At 43.9% G+C, this 21,648-nt stretch overlaps 1 protein-coding gene and 1 long non-coding RNA gene across 7 annotated transcripts in view; one reads left to right on the top strand and one right to left on the bottom strand.

Moving 5' to 3' along the window:
* Positions 1-1,710: 1,710 nt before the first annotated feature.
* Positions 1,711-7,285, bottom strand: LOC123329196. Its single transcript, XR_006544514.1, has 3 exons — positions 6,993-7,285; positions 3,504-3,546; positions 1,711-2,863 (listed from the first exon to the last, which is right to left on the bottom strand). It is a non-coding gene; the product is annotated as an uncharacterized LOC123329196 (long non-coding RNA).
* CDH26 (cadherin 26) overlaps positions 6,057-21,648 on the top strand; it is a 49,788-nt gene continuing 34,196 nt past the window's right edge. Inside the window, exons 1-4 of one of the 6 annotated variants that reach the window (XM_044927830.1) lie at positions 6,064-6,309; positions 15,185-15,241; positions 17,916-18,017; positions 18,380-18,541. In XM_044927830.1, coding sequence (XP_044783765.1) covers positions 6,256-6,309; positions 15,185-15,241; positions 17,916-18,017; positions 18,380-18,541 — 375 coding nt within the window. In that variant the 5' untranslated portion in view covers positions 6,064-6,255. Of the gene's footprint in view, positions 6,310-15,184; positions 15,242-17,915; positions 18,018-18,379; positions 18,542-21,648 lie in introns of all 6 variants that reach the window. The other 5 variants (XM_044927833.1, XM_044927829.1, XM_044927834.1 and 2 more) reach the window with 5 other exon arrangements.

The following is a 21,648-nucleotide window of genomic DNA, read 5'->3' on the forward strand; positions in this document are numbered from 1 at the left end:
GGGGACACACAGGTTACTAACCTTTTGTTGGTTTTTCTCTTGTTAATCTGTCTTTTATTACAGGGGATGTCAGCCAACACACTAGAAGGGCAGGGGAAACATGATCTTTCCTTCCCGATGAGGGTAAAGGTAAACGTTGACCTCAAGAATCAGAGGCTGCATTTTAAGATCTCTGGAGGTTAAAGTCTGAGAAGTCCACCTTTGTAGCACTTTAAGTCTACGAGGTTGAACGGGCTGCTCTCACAGCATTCCACCTGCCGGACCAGTCCCCTCCTGTGCTCTGGCCACAAAGTCTTCTGCTTTTTTGCCTCACTCTGCTTTCTCGAGGGTTTAAAGGCACCTAGCTGGCTCTTTACCTCAAGAATAGTCACTCATCAGTCATTAAAAAAGAAGGAAATTTTGCTGTTTGCAACCACATAGATGGACCTGAAGGGCATTGGGCTAAGTGAAATAAGTCAGACAGAGAAAGAGAAATACTGTTATGATTTCAGTTATATGTGGAATCTAATATAGTGACTAGTGACTATAACAGTGAAAACAAGAAGCAGACTCGCAGATACAGAGAGCAATCTAGTGCTTACCAGCGGGGAAAGGGGCAGTATAGGGGTGGAGGATTGAGCGGTACAAATTGTTATGTATCAAATAAGCTACAAGGATATATGTACAGCATATGGACTGTAGCCTGCCAGGATCTTCTGCCCATGGAATTTTCCAGGCAAGAATACTGGAGTGGGGTGCCATTACTTTTTCCAGGCCATCTTCCCGACCCAGGAATGGAGCCCAAGTCTCTTACGTCTCCTGCATTGTCAGGATTCTTTACCACTAGTGTTATCTGGGAAAGCATTTAGGGAATATAGCCAGTATTTTACAATAACTATAAATGGAATAAAATCTTTAGAAACTGTGAATCATCTGTAACTTATGTGTATTGCACATCAATTATACTTCAATAAAAAATACTTCAATAAAAAGGGAAAGAAAGGAAGACTTGGCTTTTTTCCTGTGTTGTTCCAATTTTCTCAATACTGCAATGAAATGCTTTTTGCTAATAGGTCTTCTGCAATAAAGAAATGAGGGCTGCCCTGCTGGCTCAGATGGTAGGGCACAAATCTGAATAGTTTATGGCTCTGATGATCTAGGCCACAGGTGAATATGAAGGAGTGGAGGTTTTTCAGAACATGTCCACCTTGAGTATGTTTTTCTTACATCCACACTCTTTTGTTTTTAAACTTCAGGTGTGGAGAACTCACCTGCCTTCAGCTGATTTTTTTTTTTTTTTTTCCACACACTTCATTCAATACTCCAGACAGGTCTGGAAGGGTCATCACTGCCTTTGGAAGGGTCACCGAATTTTTCCTCTAATCTCTCTAGAGATATTCATCTTAATGTAAAGGGAAAGAAAGGAAGACTTGACTTTTTTCCTGTGTTGTTCCAATTTTCTCAGTAGTGCAATGAAATGTGTTTTGCTAATAGGTCTTCTGCAATAAAGAAATGAGGGCTTCCCTGCTGGCTCAGATGGTAAAGAATCTGCCTGCAATGCAGAAGACCTGGGTTTGATTCCTGGGTGGGGAGGATCCCCTGGAGAAAGGAATGGCAAAACTCCAGTATTCTTGCCTGGAGAATCCATGGACAGAGGAGCCTGGCGGGCTGCAGTTCATGGGATCACAAAGAGTCAGATATAACTAAGCGACTAACACACACACACAATAATTAAATGAAAGATCCACCAAATTTAATTGAAATATATTCTAATTTTAAAAGAAGCATACATTTTTACCTCAAGAGGATGATTTTGATGTGGGAAGACAAAATAAACAGCCTCAAGTCTTTCTTTTTATCTCCCCTCTTCTTCCCCCAAAAAGCACAGAAAAATCCACATACGTAAACAACTCAAGAAAGAGCTTGGTAACTCCACTATCAATATTATTAGTATTAGACTATACTTGCAAAAAGTGAAAAACACTCCAATCTGTTGTATTTGGCAGCATTTCCCTCCCCTATTGCTCATCTACAATGATTAGTTGAACAAATAGGGATAAGAAATTAAAACCTCTCAAAGGAAAATTTCCAACCAGTTCTTGGGGGAGGACTTGGAATACTGAAACATAAGGAACCACTTCTGATCAACCTGAGTGACTTGAGTCACTGAAAATAGATCCAGAAATACAAATGATGGATTATTCTATTCCGATGTGAAATCTAACAAACATTAGGTGTGTTGGCTCATACTCGTGTTAGACACTGGGCTACAAGTAGATGCACAACATTGATGTTGGGGTAAGACAGCACTGCTGGAGTCAAAATCACTTAATGATTTTCCTCCCAACACTGTATTATAAACAAATCTTGAACATACGGAAAAGTTGAAAGAACCATGCCAGAAACACCCACAAGCTTAGTACCCAGGTCCCAGGTCCTGTCTGTTCATCCTCGGCCCGTCCGTCCTCTTCTAGGAGCCTGGCTACCTCCAGTTTCTGCGTCTCTGGTCTCTCTCCAGAGCCTCCACGTAGTCGCTGTTTTACATGTTGTTGAAAGGGGATCATTCCTCAAGGCAGGGCTGGGCTTGTGTGAACCACCTCCTTATTTCTCTAAACACAGCTCTTCCTTGGGTTGTTTTGTTCCTTGGAGGCTGTTCTCAGAAGTTAAGCTTTTTGCATCACTGTGAAGAAATGGACTATCCCCTCTTCTCTCCAGCTCCCACCAACACAGGAGGGCGTGGCTGGGGTGGTCCCCCTCAGACACCTCCCCTCCCTCCCTCTTCTCTGTTCAGGTGGTCACTGAGGTTGGCTCCCCTCTGTAGAGAGGGCATCTAAATGTCTCCGTGCCTGGGGGGTGTCCTCTGCCTGCCCGCAGCAGCATCCCTCTGGGGAGGCAGGAAGAAAACTGGTAATGGATCATTTCCTGTCTTCCATGTAGACTTGACCCACAGGAGAAACTGTCTCCTCACCATGCCAGTTGGAGGAAGGGATGGGCACTTTTGTGTTATCCTTCTCTGAGTCCTGCTATCCACCACAAGGCCCTCATCTCAGCTGGGCACAGGGCCACTGACCAAGCAGAAGTCGGAGTTGGGGCGGTGGGGACCCTCCTATGAGACCAGTGATTCTCAGGAAGCTCCCGTCACATTCACTGGAGAAATCCACACCCTCCCACCCCTCCATCCCTCCACTCCGCTCTACCCCAGACCCCCATCCCTCCTCACATCCCCCTGCACTTTCTGAGGTGGAAAGAAAGCATCTCATGTGTCTGCAGCAGGGAGGGTGGGATCAGCCCTCAGTGCAGTTGAGGCCCAAGGAGGCCAGCTGACTCCGCCGCTGACTCCACCGCTGACTCCTGACCGGTGGGCGGGGCTGGACCAAGAGACTGGGCTGCGGTGCAGGCTGGGGGTGACGGGGTCGGTTCTGCCATTCAGGGGAACCCAGAGGGGTCTGGTCCTGACTCTTGGTGTCTCTTTAGAATGTCATGAATTGACTGCTTCTTTACTTTCAGTGAAGGGCTCTACTCACCACTTTCTAGACAAGTAGAATCCTCCCAGACAACAGGCTTTTCCTGAAAAGATGGAAAATGAACCTGATTCGGTTGTCTTGACTGACAACTCTGAAAATGCAACTCACTACATACCTGTGCCTGGCATTTTCAGGAACCTGAAGGACAAAGATAATTCAAGACAAAATTAATCCTGCTTAGAAGCAGTCAGGATGCATTTATATTATTAAAAAACTTATACTATACTGAGAACTTGAAGTGGGTTGGGCTCCCCTCGATGCCCAAGGTGAGAATGTAGAGTAGAATGCAGAATGTAGGAAATTAATTCTCATCCTGACCTTCCTTTTAATCAAGTGACTTTGATTTCACTATGACTTTCTTCGGACTTCCCTGGTGGCTCAGACGGTAAAAGCCTCTGTCTACAATGCGGGAGACCTGGGTTCCATCCCTGGGTCGGGAAGATCCGCTGGAGAAGGAAATGGCAATCCACTCCAGTACTATTGCCTGGAAAATCCCATGGACAGAGGAGCCTGGTAGGCTACAGTCCATGGGGTCTTAAAGAGTCGGACACGACTGAGCAACTTCACTTTCCTTTCCTTTCCTTTCACTTTCACTTTCTTCGTTTAGGCTTTCATTGAGCTGGGAGCTGCCACCTTGTGGCCATAAGGTATTACTGCACTTCTAAGAACACAGGAACACCGACGTCTTCTTTGGAATCGTGGATACGCAGAATAGAAAGAGAAACGACATCTTGGAGCTATGACTCACTTAAAAAGTGAGGCAGGTGAAGCCTAGAGTCACCAGCTGAGTGAGTTACACAGCCTGAGAAGGACTGTCTTGTGGAAAACTGGCTTCTTGTTCACTTTTAAATGTTTGAGAGTGTTGAAAATTTGGCTGTTTTTAATATATTAAAATACCAATTTTTTACAACTTAAAGCAAATATAAAAGTGGAACCCTTTGCTCACATTCCCTGGCCCCTCTCTGGATCTCTGCAGGCCAACACACTGTTTATTTTTTCTATTTAATTTTTATTTATCTTTCAATTGGAGGAAAATTGCTTTACATGGTTGTGTTGGTTTCTGCCTTTTTAAAAGTTATTTTTTTAATTGGAAGGAAATTGCTTTACAAACTGTCTTTCTTGATCAACATTATCAGCCCCAGTATTAGGGGTGTACAACATGCATCTCTCACAAACATTCCACATGGCTTAGCTTACTTACCTGATCTATAAGTTCTGAATTCATGACTCTAACAAGTTTTTCAATAGACTTCAGTTCAGTTCAGTCACTCAGTTGTGTCCAACTCTTTGCAACCCCATGAACCGCAGCATGCCAGGCCTCCCTGTCCATCACCAACTCCCAGAGTTTACCCAAACTCATGTCCATTGAGTTGGTAATGCCATCCAACCATGTCATCCTCTGTCGTTCCCTTCTCCTCCTGCCCTCAATCTTTCCCAGCATCAGGGTCTTTTCAAATGAGTCAGCCCTTCGCATCAGGTGGCCAACAGATTTACATGGAATAAAAATATCCATCTTGAAAGTAAATGCAAGGTTTATTTATTCAAAGTTGTAAATTTGATAATTATTATTCTGCTTCTTTTAAAAAAATTTATTTATTTTAATTGGAGGATGAATAATTACAATATTGTGATGGGTTTTGCCATACATCAGTATGAATTGGCCATAGGTATTACACTCCTCCCACCCTCCTCCCCACCCTATGTACAGGAAATATAGAAAGGTTTTAAAATTACATTAGTTACTCTTTTTAGTAACAAACAACTTGGATTCAGATTATAAACAATTCAAATTAAAAAGTGCAGCAACCTGTCACAGAGCCATGAAAATACATTAAGACAAGATAAAGATTAGCTTTTATTTCACCTCTTGAAGAACTGTTGAGTATTTTCAATAAGGTGATGTGATCACAGGTAATACGTTAAGGTAATGAGGACTAATGAGTGTCAGATCTTGTTTTCCACTTGGTCATTGCAGCCTGAAGTATTGGTATGTTAGAACATCAACTTGTCGTTTTCTCGGAATCCTAATGTGAAGACCCCAGGTTGGTACAGAGACCATCCCACAGGGAGCCTCTCTCCCATCCCTCCTGCCTCTTTCTTTCATCTCAGAATCAAAAAGCCAGGTTCATCTAAATGTAAAGGAGATTTTGGTGAAGTCTATAAACCCCAGAGCCTCAAGACATGATTGGGATAAAGATGGTTAATGCTTTGGAAAGTAAAATTATACTTTTTCCTTTTTTTTCCTCCTCCCTTAATAAAGTTATCCTTTTTTGGAGTCCTTTTCCAATTCTTTGATTTCAAGCAATAAAGCCTATAAGGAAATGAGCATTAAAATACTCTGCTACAAGGAAGAGATCAGTAGGCATTCCACTAATTTTGGAAACAAAAACAAAGAAACCAAACCCCTATTTCCCCATAGACACTGGCTTCACCCTCCTCTGACTAAGCCCTGGTCTCCTGGGGTCAGATTCCCAGGACGATGTTGTGCGTGTTGCTGGGGCAGTTTTATTTCCCCCACTCCCTTCCTGAGAATTCTGCCTGTGGTTAATGAGGCCAAAGGCTAAGGCTCAGGCCCCTACCCCACCCCTGATAAATACAAGAATGCTTGGGAGCAGGGAGGGGAAGAGTTGAGAGAGTGTCTGTGACAAGGTGACCAGACAGTAATTGGAGAAGAGAGCCTGCTGGGAGGGAAGGGCCCACAGGCCGGGAGGACTCGCCATCGCCCGCAGGCTGCGGGTGTGCACCAGGCAGCATGCGCTCCAGGGTTCACCCCGTGCTGCTGCTGCTTCTCGCGCTGCTGATGCTGGTGAGCAGAGACTGGTACCCAGAACGTGGGATTTACCTGCCAGGGGCCGGGAGCTGACCGCACAGCTCCAGCTGGCTCTGCCTGTTCGAGGATGGGGGAACGGGGCTGAGTGTGATGTCCTGCAGCTGGGGGCAGGGGGTGGGAGCTTTAGCACTTTCTTTAGGGAAAGAAGAGGGGTTCCAGAATTAACACTAAGGAGGGGTTTAGCAGAGTACTGGGAACAGGCTAAGACCGGTTTATATAGGATACACACATTTAGATTTGTATCAACGTGTTTCCTAAGGACATTTCTTTTCATTTTACATAAGACTGAAAAAATCTCAATTGTGTATGTTGAACAGGGTTTGAGCAAACCCATGGGGGTGGGAGGGCTAAATCCCCCTGCCTCCCCACCCCCCGCCCCCCACCAGTTGCCATGGCTCAACCCGGAAACAAACAGTAGAATCAAGATGGAAACATCTGGGCTTGTTGCTTGTACTTAGCGTGGACAGAGTTTAGGCTGCACCTGCCTGTGGGGCACGCCGCTTAGCCCGCTTTCCTCAGACAAAGAGGGAGAGCTGTGGGGCTCTGGCACTGCTCCTGGGTTCTCCCTTATAAACAGTGGGTGGGGGTCAAGATGGTGGGTCTGCACTGCATTGTAACCCGGCTTGGCACCTGGGCTGTCGCCTGGCCTCGGTCCTCACCTTGGTTCAAGCTTGACTCTTCTCAGATGCTGCGAGAGTCCCAGTGCCCAGAGGCAACTCACCCCTGGATTCAGCAGAGCTGATCTGGGGACTGCGGCCCGGGCATCTGGGTTTTCACGGCTCTACCTTCATCTTGTTAAGCCTCATTGTCTCCACCTGAAAATGGAGCTACCGCAGGCACTTCCTTGACCTGGTGGTTGTGGGAGTCAATGAGGAAATGCAGAGGATCTTTTCTTGCTGTTCTCCGCGCCCTGACGGGACGGTTATTCTCTTCACTGGGTGCCTGGGCTGCTACTGTTGGTGGGACCCTCGCTCTGGGCCAGGTGCTTTCACAAGCGCTGGGTGTTACGGTAAACAGAAGAGGAAACAGAAAGTCCCTAGTCGTCTGGCCAACTCTGCTTCTGAAATTCGATCCCTGTTCGCCACCCTTTGCTTAATATTCAGAAATTTTTCTTGGCTACTTTAAAAAAAGTTTTAATTGGAGTATAGTTGCTTTACAATGTTGTTACTTTCTGCTGTATGGCAAAGAGAAAGAGCTAAATGTATACATTTTGGGGGGCATTTCATTCCTGCTCAGGTCACCACTGAGCACTGAGTAGAGTTCTCTGTGCTACACAGTAGGTTCTCATTAATTATCTATTTTATACATGGTAGTGTGTGGATGTCAACCCCAGTCTCCCAATTCATCCCACCTCACACTTCTCCCCTTGGTGTCCATACATTTGTTCTCTCTGTCTCTGTCTCTATCTCTGCTTTGCAAATAGGTTCATCTGTAGCATTTTTCTAGATTCCACATACATGTATAATATATGATATTTGTTTTTCTCTTTCTGACCACTCCTAGTAGAATTCTGTTTCATTAGCCCACATTAGCCTGGATTTAAATATGTCACAAATCAAACCTTGTTCCCATCTTTCTCTTACTCCTGCTCTTACCCCTAACTGGACTCATTAGAAAACAGAGTTGTGTTTTTCTCATTTCTGCGTGTTAGCATAGAGCCCAGGCAGGTTAATTCATGACTGAGGGTGTGGTGAGTGGGGTGGGCAGTGGGCAGCAGGCCTGGACTTGTAGCAATTCAGTGTTTGGTGGAAGCAACTATATACAGATTCCAGAGATCAAGGCCGAGGGAGATAATGGAATACACCAGTGTTCCGTGGTTTTGAGCAATCTGCACTCTGGACCCTCAACTGGAGAAGACCTTTGTGTCCAAGAGGTGCCCAATTTTTTGCTGAATTGGCTATAAGTAACCTATTCCTTTTGGCCCCTACCTTCTCCCACCTACACTGACTTTTAACCATTGATGATATGCAAATAAGGCACCCACTACCCATCCCTTGACCTCCAGATTTAAAACTGGTACCCATTCTGCTGAAGAGCTGAGATGTCTACAACAGTGTTCTCCCCAAATCTCCACCCTCACGTTGTCATCCTGACATGAAGCAAAGAACAAAGTTGCGACTCTGCTGTGGGTCTTTGTTCCAAATCCCACGACAAGCCGCAGAAGCAGGGTCCTATCCCCCTCTTTGCTATTTCCTGCCCTGAGAGCTTGCACACCCTCAGCTTTGGGCTGGGGCAGCTTCTAGGACCTGAGAGGAGGGAGGGTTTGAGAATGAAGTTAGTCAACAATGTCTGTTATGGTTGGTGGGTTGTTGTTGCTATTTAATCTGGGAAATTCTGAGTCAAGTTATTCTTAAAAAGTATGTTAGCATGTATGATCTGCCCGATTAATTCACTCAAACCCCTCATTCAAGAACAAGAGTCAGTGGATTGCAGGACATGAGGAATTGTGTGGTCAGAGGTGATGCTGAGCCCTCAGCAGAGACTGAGTGGCCAGGCTCTGTCCTAAGAATCTTGGGAACCCTGTTTTCTGCTGCCCCGTGCTGAATCTGCACTCGTAAAGGATCAGCCAAGCTTCTGTATGCAGAGACTGTGTTTGGACCGCATGCTCATCTCCAAGGGCTGCCATAACAAAGGACAGACTGGTGGCTTAAAGCAGCTTAAGTGTACAGCATGGCAGCTCTAGTTCATAAGACCATACGCATGTATAAAATTCACTAACAGAGTAGATGGTAAAAGTTCTCATCACAAGAAAAAAAACCTGTTACTATAAATGGTGACAGATATTAAGTCGACTTATTGTGATGTGGCTCAGATGGTAAAGAATCTGCCTGCAAAAGAGCAGACCTGGGTTTGATCCCTGGGTGAGGAAGATCCCCTGGAGAAGGGAATGGCTACCCACTCCAGTATTCTTGCCTGGAGAATCCCACATACAGAGTCTGGTGGGATACAGTCCATGGGGTCTTAAAGAGTCAGACATGACTGAGTGACTAACACTTTCACTACTTTTCAATGTGATGATCATTTCGAAATACATACAAATATGGATTGAATCATTGTACTGTTCTCATGAAAGAAATATAACTACTACTACTACTACTAAGTCACTTCAGTCGTGTCCGACTCTGTGTGACCCCATAGACGGCAGCCCACCAGGCTCCCCCGTCCCTGGGATTCTCCTCCAGGCAAGAACACTGGAGTGGGTTGCCATTTCCTTCTCCAATGCAGGGAAGTGAAAAGTCAAAGTGAAGTCGTTCAGTCGTGTCCGACCCTCAGCGACTCCATAGACTGCAGCCTTCCAGGCTCCTCCATCCATGGGATTTGCCAGGCAAGAGTACTGGAGTGGGGTGCCATTGCCTTCTCCGAAGAAATATAACGGTGTATGTCAATTATACCTCAGTAAAAAAGTTGTTCTTGAATTCAAATTTGTTATCAAAAGTGAAATATTGGCAGGAAACAATTATTTCCATATTGCCTTCTTAGTTCTTTAGGATCTTCTATAAACACAAAGCCTTTATTTACTCAGATAACTTCTTCCCTGAGGTAGCTAGGGCTACTCAGCCAGGCCAGCACAATGCCGGTGACATTCCCTCAAGTCCAGCAGCACCTTTCAAGTGATAGGTAGGTTGGATCTTGCAATGACTGCCCACCTGCCACACTCCCAGTGTCCCTGGACACTGCAGCCAGAGACACGCTTTGAGAACATTTTTCTCCCCCACTGAATTATAGGAAGCATTATGGAAATCATTTGAATGGCATCCTCTGAAAGGTTGCTGTTGAATTACACGAAGACACCGGCATTCTTGGCCCCCAGAGAAGAATTCAATCCAGGGCCAGAGATGAGGCTTGATTGCTCAGAGCTTTTGTGTAATAAAGTTTTATTAAAGTATAAAGGAGATAGAGAAAGCTTCTGACATAGGCATCAGAAGGGGGCAGAAAGAGTACCCCCTTGCTAGTGTTAGCAATGATGTTATATACTCTCCAATGAATCCAAAGAATGTCTAGAGGTTGTAAAGACCTCACCAGACCTACTCCCATAATCTACATTTTAAGATAACAGGATTAGCCAGAAGTTTTAATCCAGAGACTATCCTCAGGCAGGACATATTATTGTTATATAATCCTTGTAAAGACCAGGTCTACTCCCATAATTTACATTTTAAGATAACAGGATTAGCCAGAAGGTTTAATCCAGAGACTGTCCTCAGGCAGGATACATTATTGTTATATAATCCTAAGGAATGTAGAGAAGGAAAAGTTTGTCCTTTCTTCCTCCTTGAGAATTCCAGACCCCTATCTCCTTGGGGACCCCTAGACTTCTTATCAACCTGCCTAGGAAATGACTCTCATCCTCTTTGGACAAAGAGCCTAAAATTGTCAAGGATGGGAAATATAATAAGCATACTTACAAGATCATTTCGGCAAATGTAACCGTTTTCAAGTCTCTCTGCCTCACCCAGACGAGATGATGCAAGTTAATTCTAAGCTGTGCACCAGAGGAGAAGTAATACACTTGTACATTCAGGATGTGAAATTTCAGGCATCTCTGGGTGAAGAAACACACTATCTCAGGCCTCTTTTCCAGCTCTCCAGCCACTCCTATGTGACTGTCGGCTGTGCCCTTATATGTCATCCTAGGAAAATGAGCCTAGAGCTTTCTGGTTGAAAGGCCCTTAAAGGTACCTTGCCTCACACCCTTGCTCACAGAAGGGGAAACTGAGGCCAGAGAGGAGACAAAACCTTTAGGTATTCTTTGTTCATGACCTGGGTCACCTGGAAATACACCTGTTTTAGAAATGGGATGAATTTTTTCATGCTGTCCCAGGACTGCAATTTTCTCCTTGTTAAAACTACACACCTGGTTGTGTGAGTTGCTCAGTCATGTCCGACTCTTTGTGATCCCATGGATTGTAGCTGGCCAGGCTCCTCTGTCCATTGACACAGGCAAGAATACTGGAATGGGTAGCCATTCCCTTCTCCAGGGGATCTTCCTGACATAGGGAATGAGCCCAGGTCTCCCACACTGCAGACAGATTATTTACTATCTGAGCCACCAGGGAAGCCTCACACGCCTGGTTAGGCCCTTCATTTAAAATTAGCTACATTAATCAAGAAACAGTTATCTGAATAAATCAATATTTGATATTTTGGAATGGAAGGAGTTAAAAAAAAAAAACTTTGCCTTTAGGAAAAAAGACAGAAATAGAGTCTGTGGCAGGAAACAAATATTACGGTCACATTTGACATTAACAGAACCAGATGATGCAATAACATCCCCCACCCACCAGGAGGGTGGCCTACCACAAGAAGTGAAGATCTGAAGGATATTTCTTCATGCTCTATGACACTGTTATCTAATACACAGTCCTTTATGCCGTGACAAGCTCTTGGCTAAGGACAGATCGTTACAGGTTGGGGCAGGGACACGACCACAATGAAGGATGTTTGGCAGGATCTAGGTGGGCTGGTGATGGCTCACCCTGTCCCCAGGAGATTTTAGGTATAAATCCTAGAGTGCTACTGTGCTATGCTGTGCTAAGTCACTTCAGTTGTGTCCGACTCCTTTTGACCCTATGGGCTGTAGCCCGCCAGGCTCCTCCGCGCGTGGGACTCTCCAGGCAAGAATACTGGAGTGGGTTGCCATGCCCTCCTCCAGGGGATCTTCCTGATCCAGGGATCAAACCTGCATCTCTTATGTCTTCTGCATTGGCAGGCAGGTTCTTTACAACCTGGGAAGCCTCATAAATCCTAGAGTAGCAGTTATCAAGCCTCTTATTCTCAGGATGCCTTTCCACTTGTAAACTTTAGGCAGAACCCAAAGAGTTGTTGTTTATGTGGTGCTCCCCATATTAGAAATTAAGACTGAATTTTTTTTTTTTTTTGGCTACACTATTCAGCTTGTGGGATTCTAGTTCCCTGACCAGGGATCAAACCCAGGCCTCCTGCAGTAGAAGCACAGAGTCCTAATCACTGGACCACCAGGGAATTTCCAAGACTGGGAAATTTTAAATGTACTTCTCAATTCAATAAAGATACTGATTAAAATAGACGACTAACAAGGACCTACTGCATAGCACAGGGAAAATATTCAATATCTTACAATAATCTATAATGGAAGAGAATGTAAAAAAGAATATGTATGTATATGTATGACTAAGTCATTTTACTCTACACCTGAAACTGATACATTGTAAATCAATTATATTTCAAAAAATTTTTTAATAAAAATAAATTTTTAAAAAGGAGTTTGGAATTAGCAGATAGAAGCTACTATATATAAAATATTAACAGATAAACAAAGACTTACTGTCTAGCATAGGGAACTATATTCAACATCCTAATAAACCATAATGGAAAAGAATATGAAAAAGAATATTAAGATACATATATAACTGAATCACTTTGCTATACAGCAAAAACACAAATTTGTAAAGAGATAATGATAAATCCATTACAAACTAATATAAATCAAGCATCTGTGGAAAATTAATGTATTTTCCACATTTCCATTCAGTGTGAAGAATGGCACAATTTCATATTTTTGCAAATCTCTTGGCTGTCTGGCTTAAAAGCAGACACCTGGACTCCCCTCTCTGATTCTGAACTCAGTCTGTTGTAAATGCTGTTTGTTTCAAGTATATGAAGCAATTCTTGCCTCACATAGGTATGTATATGGAAAGGGAGGAATATTTTTATAGCCTGGAACTGTGGGTACTCTTTTTGATGTCATGCCAGAATTTGACAAGTAGTCCATTTTTAACAGTCACTTGCCATGTGGAGCCTGAAAGCATACTAAAGACTTTTGTTACTCTGTTTGATTAAAACCATTGGAGTCTCTTGAATTTTGAATAACTCTCACCTGTGTGTGATTTTGGACTGTGATATCTTAATCAATAAGAAACTCTCTGCTCACTGAGCTATGCAGTTCTTCCACATGTTGACATATTTCATCCTAAAAAATCAAAAAGTCACATTCATTAATCTGTCCACCAATATCAGCAGAAAAATCTTTATGTGTTGGGAAGCTGTCAAGCTCAAGTTTTCCAAAGTTCTAATTTTTTGCTTGAAAGCTTAAAATTTATCATTGGCAACATGACACTGTCCCATTGTTTTTCTTGAAGTGATGGGCTGACTTTGTTCATAATCAAAGACCTGTCGATCAAGTAATCATTCCTGAACAGCCATGGTTGATCAGTCATTTTTTCGGGGAAAATGCTGCTTCATTAAAAAAAAAAAAAGTGGCCTATTTAGCTGTCAACTCTGACAATCACACATGTGCTTTTCTCTGAGACAAATCTTCTACACTGATGGGCAGCGCTGGGTTCATACCTCCATCTAGACACACAGAGTGTCTAAAGGATACACACACAGGAGTGGCATGGGGTATAATTAATAGTATTTCCTGCCTCATCCATTCTCATTTCAACAATGAGGTGAATTTATCAATCATATCATTCTTAAATGAGACTGGCCCTTTTTCCTCTTCCTTCATTTCTCCTTCCTCCTTCTCTCCTTCCCTCCCTTCCACCTCCCCTTCTTCCTCCCTCCTTTCCTCTTTCCTGCCTCTACGTGGTGAGGAAGCATGCGAGACTATCAGAGGAGTTTGTGTCATGGTCTCCAATGGTCCTAAGGCACCAGCATTTTTATCACCAATATTTGTTACCATCAGTGCAAATGGCACACAGAGAAAGAGACAAGCAGTGTCTTTGATTATTATAAACGTGTTTGGCCTTGTGGAGTCTCTGATAAGGTCAGGGACCCTGGTGAAACAAAATGAAACTGTCCTCCAGAGAAATTTTCTATATGTATATTCTATAACCACAGCATCACCGTGTGTGTGTGATAACAAACAACCGGAAGTAACCTAAGTGGCCATCACTAGGAGAATGACAAATTGTCTTCTATTCATATAGTTAAAAGTTATATGGTAGTGAAAATGAATGAGGTAGAAATATGAGTGTCAGTGTACACACACACACATACATGCACACCTATACACATACAGGCACACGTGTTTTGTGTTGGTTTGACATGCATTGCATAACTTGTCTCTTTCAAGTTCCACACTCTTACTGTTCATGTGTGGAGATTTTTCCAGAGGGGGAGTGTTGTTGAAACAATGATAAATAATTATCAAGGCTTCCCAGATGGGAAGGAACCTGCCTGCTAACATGGGAGACATAAGAGACAGGGGTTCGACCTCTGGGTTGGGAAGATCCCCTGGAGGAGGGCATGGCAACTCACTCCAGTATTCTTGCCCAGAGAATCCATGGACAGAGGAGCCTGGTGGACTACATTCTATAGGGTCACAAAGAGTTGGACACAACTGATGCAACTTAGCATAGCATATCATAATTATCGATGCAAATCATTATGTAACTGTAAAGTACCAAATTCCTTAGTTTTATTACCTTATGATAAAGTCTAAAAATAAGGGATAAGTCTACAAATAAGGGAGAAATAAAAAACCTAAAAAAAAGTCCACTTGAATCCCACCACCAATTAACATTTGGTGCCGTTTTACATGTGCCCATATAAATACACTTGGCTCACCCTGAACAGACAGTTTGACTTCCCACTTATTAAGTTATGCTCACATAACAGTAACAGGTAGGGCTTTAAATGTCCCTACCATTGGTAACACTAGATCAGAATTTTCTGGTTAGTTCTCTTACAGTCACAGAAGGGAAATGGCAATTTTGAATTGAGATGTCAAGAGCAAGAAATTAGTTATCAAAACCGAATGCAGTTCCTCTTTTTCTCTGCTCTAATTCTAGAAGATTGACTTCGGGCAGGGCCTACCTGGTTCTGCTAAGTACACTCCCTACTAATTAATGTCATTTGTATTTTTAAGGTCAGCACTATCAACAGTACCCGACAAGAAAACGATGATCTTACTAATCAAACAAAGGTAGGGTTTGGAATTCAGTTTTTCAATAAACCAAGTGAGATTGTACTTTACTTAGAGGCTGCCTTGCAATTTTGAGTTTTTTAGTGCCCTGTCAATATTCAGTTGCCAAAAATAGATTAGTAACTAGATGTGGCCTTTTAGAATCTTGAAGGACTGTGGAGACTTGCAGAGGATGCCTTTATGTCTAATTATAAGAGGAGCAGTCTGTGAAAGTCAGAAGTTGAGTATATGGTCCTGGCCCAGAGGGTTGCCCACACTCTTTTCCACTTTGGGGAGCTAGAGGAAGCAGACTTGCTGTCCTCCAGTGTGTGGGTGCAGGCCAGTGCAGGGGACACTGTCGCCACCACCACTTCGAGGTTTCGCCACATCATCATCCACCTTGGGAGGATTTCCTTCTTGTAGTTCCTGTGATCAACTCACTGTCTAATTCAGTAATTTTTTAGGAGCACATCTGCTGAATAAAAATGAATGTGGCTAGATATCAGCTATACTTATATTGGGTTGGTCAAAAAGCTCGTTCAGGTTTTTCCATTAACATCTTAGAGACCTGAGCGAACTTTTTGGCCAACCAAAATAACAAATATATGCTAACAGTAAAACTGGGAAAAGTTGGTTTTCATTCCAATCCTAAAGAAGGGCAATGCCAAAGAGTGTTCAAACTACCGCACAATTGCACTCACTTCATATGCTGGCAAAGTAATGCTCAAAATCCTCCAAGCTAGACTTCAATAGTACGTGAACCGAGACCTTCCAGATGTTCAAGATGGATTTAGAAAAGGCAGAGGAACCGGAGATCAAATTGCCAATACCTGTTGGATCATACAAAAAGCAAGAGAATTCCAGAAAGACATCTAGTTCTGCTTCATTGACTACACTAAAGCCTTTGACTGTGTGGATCACAACAAACTGTGGAAAATTCTGAAAGAGATGGGAATACCAGACCACCTTACCTGCCTTCTGAGAAACCTGTATGCAGGTCAAGAAGCAACAGTTAGAACCGGACATGGAACAATGGACTGGTTCCAAATTGGGAAAGGAGTACATTAAGGCTGTATATTGTCACCCTGCTTATTTAACTTATATTCAGAGTGCATCATGCGAAATGCCTGGCTGGATGAAGCACAAGCTGGAATCAAGATTGCTGGGAGAAATATCAATAATTTAAGATATGCAGATGACACTACCCTGATGGCAGAAAGTGAAGAGGAACTAAAGACCCTCTTATGAGAGTGAAAGAGGATAGTGAAAAAGCTGGCTTAAAACTCAACATTCAAAAAATGAAGATCATGGCATCCGGCTGTATCACTTCATGGCAAAAAGATGGGGAAACAATAGAAACAGTGACAGATTTTTTTTCTTGGGTTCCAAAATCACTGCAGACAGTGACTGTAACCATGAAATTAAAAGACGCTTGCTCCTTAGAAGAAAATCTATGACAAACCTAGACAGCGTATTAAAAAGCAGAGATATTACTTTGCTGACAAAGGTCTGTATAGTCAAAACTATGGTTTTTCCTGTAGTCATGTTATGGATATGAAAGCTGTACCATAAAGAAGGCTGAACATTGAGGAATTAATGCTTTTGAACTGTGGTGCTGGAGAAGACTCTTGAGAGTCCCTTGGACTGCAAGGAGATCAAACCAGTCAATCCTAAAGGAAATCAATCCTGAATATCCATTAGAAGGACTGATGCTGAAGTTGAAGCTCCAATAGTTAGGCCACCTGAGGCAAAGAGCTGACGCATTGGAAAAGACCCTGATGCTGGGAAAGATGGAAGGCAGGAGGAGAAGGGGACAACACAGGCTGAGATGGTTGGATCGTATTGCTGACTCAATGGACATGAGTTTGGGCAGGCTCTGAGAGATGATGGGGGACAGGGAAGTCTGGTGTGCTGCAGTCCATGGGGTCGTGAGGAGTCAGACACAACTGAGCAACTGAAGAACAACAGTAAAATATATGTAAAACAAATAAAACCTCATTGTTCAATTCTATCTATATTCCTTTGCCCAACAAATCTCTGACCCTCATGTTTGGGTCTAAGTCTCAGTCTCTGTCATGAGGGAGATGAGTAGACAGAGAGGCATTGAAGACCCCACAGCACTGAATGGAGGCTTTATCAACCAAGGATTTCAGAAACATGGAGAGAAGAATGTGTGTTAGTCACTCTTGCAACCCCATGACCTGTTGCCTGCCAGGCTCTTCTGTCCATGGGATTCTCCAGGCAAGAATACTGGAGTGGGTTGCTATTCCCTTCTCCAGGGGATCTTCTCCACCCAGGGATCTAAGCTAGATCTCCTGCATTGCAGATTCTTTACTGTCTGAGCCACAAGGGAAACCCAGAGAGAGAAATAGAGAGGGGGTAATTTTCTTATTGATCCCATAACTCTGTGCATATCGACTTTAGGTGTCAGCACACACTAGACAATGATCTTTAGCGTTGTCCCCATAGTCCCTTAAACATGTCAGGAGCCACATATAAATGTGAAATCCCCGGGCGTCACATGGCCCACAGTTTAGTACTGACTCTGTAGTTGTAAAGAGAATGGGCACTTGGGATTTTTAGGCATTGGAGACTGTTGTGAGGATGAGAAAGGGAAGGCATGTCAACCACTGTGCACCCCGCCCCAGCCCCTCACCAACATCCTCCCCCTCATCACAGTCTCTGTGATCCCCAGGGAGACAGTCGGCTTCTACGGCGATCCAAGAGAAGATGGGTTATTACCACCTTGGAGCTGGAAGAGGAAGACCCGGGACCCTTCCCGAAATTTGTGGGTGAGGTAAGGCAGCTGCTCTCGGGAAAGGCCCATCACCCTGTCCAATTCAGCACATCCCTGTTGGCAGGAGGCTAAGACGCCAGGCAGAGAAGTGGTAGGAGGCATGAGTGTCATGGGAGGGGAGGACCCTATGAGATTCTTCCAATAAGGATGGACATTTATGCTGTTTCCAGTTCTTCACTATTACAAACCAAACTGCTGCTGTATTCCTTGTTCCTGCATCTTTCCCTACCTGTTTATTTCTTTAGGACAAATTCCCAAAACTATAATTTAAAACTGCCTTTAACTATTAGCCTAGATATTTGATAGGTATAGTAGTTTACTCTCACCCTGTTTGTTTCCCCTCTCCTTTTTTTCCCTTCCAGCTGTTCAATAATATGTCTGCTAACATGGAAATAATATATTTAATCAGAGGACCTGGTGTGGATGAATATCCAGAGATTGGTTTGTTTTCTATAGAAGATAATGTGAATGGGAAAATATATGTTCACCGCCCTGTTGATCGAGAGAAAACACCATCTTTTAAGGTACCTAAAATGTGATGCATTCTAAACTTGGGCTTCTCTGGTGGCTTAGACGGGAAAGAATTTGCCTGCAATGCAAGAGACCCCGGTTTGATCCCTGGGTCAGAAAGATCCTCTGGAGAAGGAAATGGCAACCCACTCCAGTATTTTTGCCTGGAGAATCCCATGAACAGAGGAGCCTGGTGGACTATAGTCCATAGGGTCACAAGGAGTCCAACATGACTGAGTGACTAAGCACATAAGCTAGTATTTACTGCGAAGATTGTGTAGGAGTATTGTATTTGGCAAGCAATCTGTAAGCTGGCTGTGTGCCAGGCTCTGGGAGCTTGACATCTTATAAACTGTGACATGCTTTAGAAATGTGCCTGGGACCTAGAGATTAATTTTGCAATCTCTTCGAGTTCTGGACTTTGGCTTTGTCATAATTTCTGTAATCTGTGAATCGATACAGGTTTATCCTGATATGATCAGGATATTTAAACATATAAAATGTTTATAAAATGGGCTGATTTAGTTTTTGGTGAGTCACAGATGAAATCTATGGAGAGAGGCTACAAATGGACTCCATGGATTGCGTAGTTACCTGATGAAGGAAGAATTACAGCCCTGGCGATGGTTTGTTCCTATGAGTCTACGTATTCTTTATGATTTATCACCCCAGTAATATGGTCTGGGCTTCCCAGGTGGTAAAGGATCCACCTGCCAATGTAGAGGCCTCAGGTGACGTGGGTTTGATCCCTAAATTGGGAAGATCCCTGAAGGAGGAAATGGCAACCTGCTCCAGTATTCTTGCCTGGGAAATTCCATGGACAGAGTAGCCTGGCAGGCTATCTATGGGGTCACAAAGAGTCGGACATGACAGAGCAATTGTGCACATACCATGGTCTGCCATGAGGCTGAAATTCAAGTTCAAAACTGCAAAGGAAACTTGAAATAAAAATGCCCACAATGACATGGTAGTATCTTGTGATACCAGCCAAAGCTTACAGGGCTTCTTAGAAGTCTGCAGCCTGTGTTCTGGTTTGAATTCTGCTGGAACCTGGGCTCTGTTCTCGGGCCTGCTTGCCTAAGCATTCCTGCTTCAAGGGGGGAGATGTTTTTAATATTGGCAAGGAGTAATTTGTGAAGCTTTTCTCCACTGACTTAGAAAATTCATACACATGATAAGCTACATACCCTTAACACATTAGTGGTCTTGGACTCTGTAATTTTTAAACAGGCAGAAATTCTCCGAAACTTCAAAAGGACGTGCAAAGATGACGGTCTAGGTCTTCTCTCTCCATATAATTCCTCAAACCCCTCCATAAAGTGTGCAGTTTTTTTAAAAAAAGAAGGAATATAGAGACTTCCCTGATGGTCCATTGGTTTAGAATTCATCTACCAATGCAGGAAGCCCAGGTTCAATCCCTGGTCCAGGAAGATCCCACATGCCACAGGGCAACTAAGCCTGTGCACCATGAACACAGAGCCCCTGCTATAGAGTATGGGAGCTGGAACTACTGAAGCCTCTGAGCCTACAGCCTGTGCTCTGCAACAAGAGAAGCCTCCACAATGAGGAACCCACATACCACAACTAGAGAAAGCCTGTATGCAGCAGTGAAGACCCAGCCCAACCAAAAATAAAATAGATAGATAAACAATTAAAATAAGATGGAATATAAAGTCATAAGGGGGACCTTGGGACAGCACTTCTCTATCTTTACTGAGCAAACAGGTCACCTAGGAATCTGGCTAAAATGCAGGTTCTATTTCAGTAGGTGGAGCAGGCCTGAGCTCCTGCATCTCTCACAAGCTCCCAGGAGATGCTGCTGCTGGTCCCCAGGCCTCTGCAGGTTGACAGTGGAGGAGTTAGGACACAACAGTTAACAGGCACAAGCTGTGCAAGGATGGAACAAAACACGTAGTGCTTGGGGTGGTTTTATTTTGGTTATTGTTGTTTGATTGCTTTTAACATCTTTAATAATGTACTAAGGCTGGCATTTGGGATCCCCAGGTAGCAAAGGATACTGGGTCAATCCCTGGGTCAGGGAGGAGGGAATGGCAACCCACTCCAGTATTCTTGCCTGGGAAATACCACACACAGAGGAGCCTGGTGGGCTAAAGTCCATGGGGTTGCTAAGAGTTGGATATGACTGAGAATCTGAGCACCATGCTGAATTGGGTTAGGTCTTAGTCTAGTAACCAGCATCCTTGTAAGGGGAGGGAGATTTGGACACAGAGAGAAAAACAGAAAGAAAGAAGAGGAGGCCATGGGAAGCTGGAGACAGAAACTGGAATGATGTGTCTATAGGCCAGGAAACACCAAGGATCGCTGACACCATGGGAAGTAAGAAGAGGGGCCTGGAGTGGACCATTCTGCAGAGCCCCAGGAAGGAACCCACCCTATAGACACCCCAGTTTTGGTGCTGGCCTCCAGAAGCACAGGAGAATACATTTTCGTCGTGAGCACCTAGCTTGATGCAAAAGTCATAGGGGACTAACCCAGGGGGTTAGCTACTAGTTAGCAAGATGTGAGACAGGCTGCTGAGGATTATCAGCCCTGAAGGTGGGACAAGCAGAGTGTCATAGGCACACTACCCAAACCGAGTGCTCTAGCTTAACTACCGGCTTCTCTAAGAATGCTTACTACTGCTTTTTGACTGTCCTTAAGGACAGGATGTTATTAAAAATTCAATAAGTCTAATATATTGGCAAGAAGACAGCTCTAGCAGCACTGCTTTACTCTTGCAGATAGTAAAGGAGACACTGCTGCTGCTGCTGCTAAGTCACTTCAGTCATGTCCGACTCTGTGCGACGCCATAGACGGCAGCCCACCAGGCTCCCCTGTCCCTGGGATTCTCCAGGCAAGAACACCGGAGTGGGTTGCCATTTCCTTCTCCAATGCATGAAAGTGAAAAGTGAAAGTGAAGTCGCTCAGTCATGTCTGACTCTTAGCGACCCCATGGACTGCAGCCCACCCGGCTCCTCCGTCCATGGAATTTCCCATGGGCAAGAGTACTGGAGTGGGGTGTCATTGCCTTCCCCAAAGGAGACACTAAAGCTGGCTAAAACTTGTGTTCCAAAGGTGACAGGGTGGTGGGAGGAGCTAATTTCTGATTAATCCCATAAAA

Source organism: Bubalus bubalis, chromosome 14 (genome assembly GCF_019923935.1).
Source record: "Bubalus bubalis isolate 160015118507 breed Murrah chromosome 14, NDDB_SH_1, whole genome shotgun sequence".
Lineage (NCBI taxonomy): Eukaryota > Metazoa > Chordata > Mammalia > Artiodactyla > Bovidae > Bubalus > Bubalus bubalis.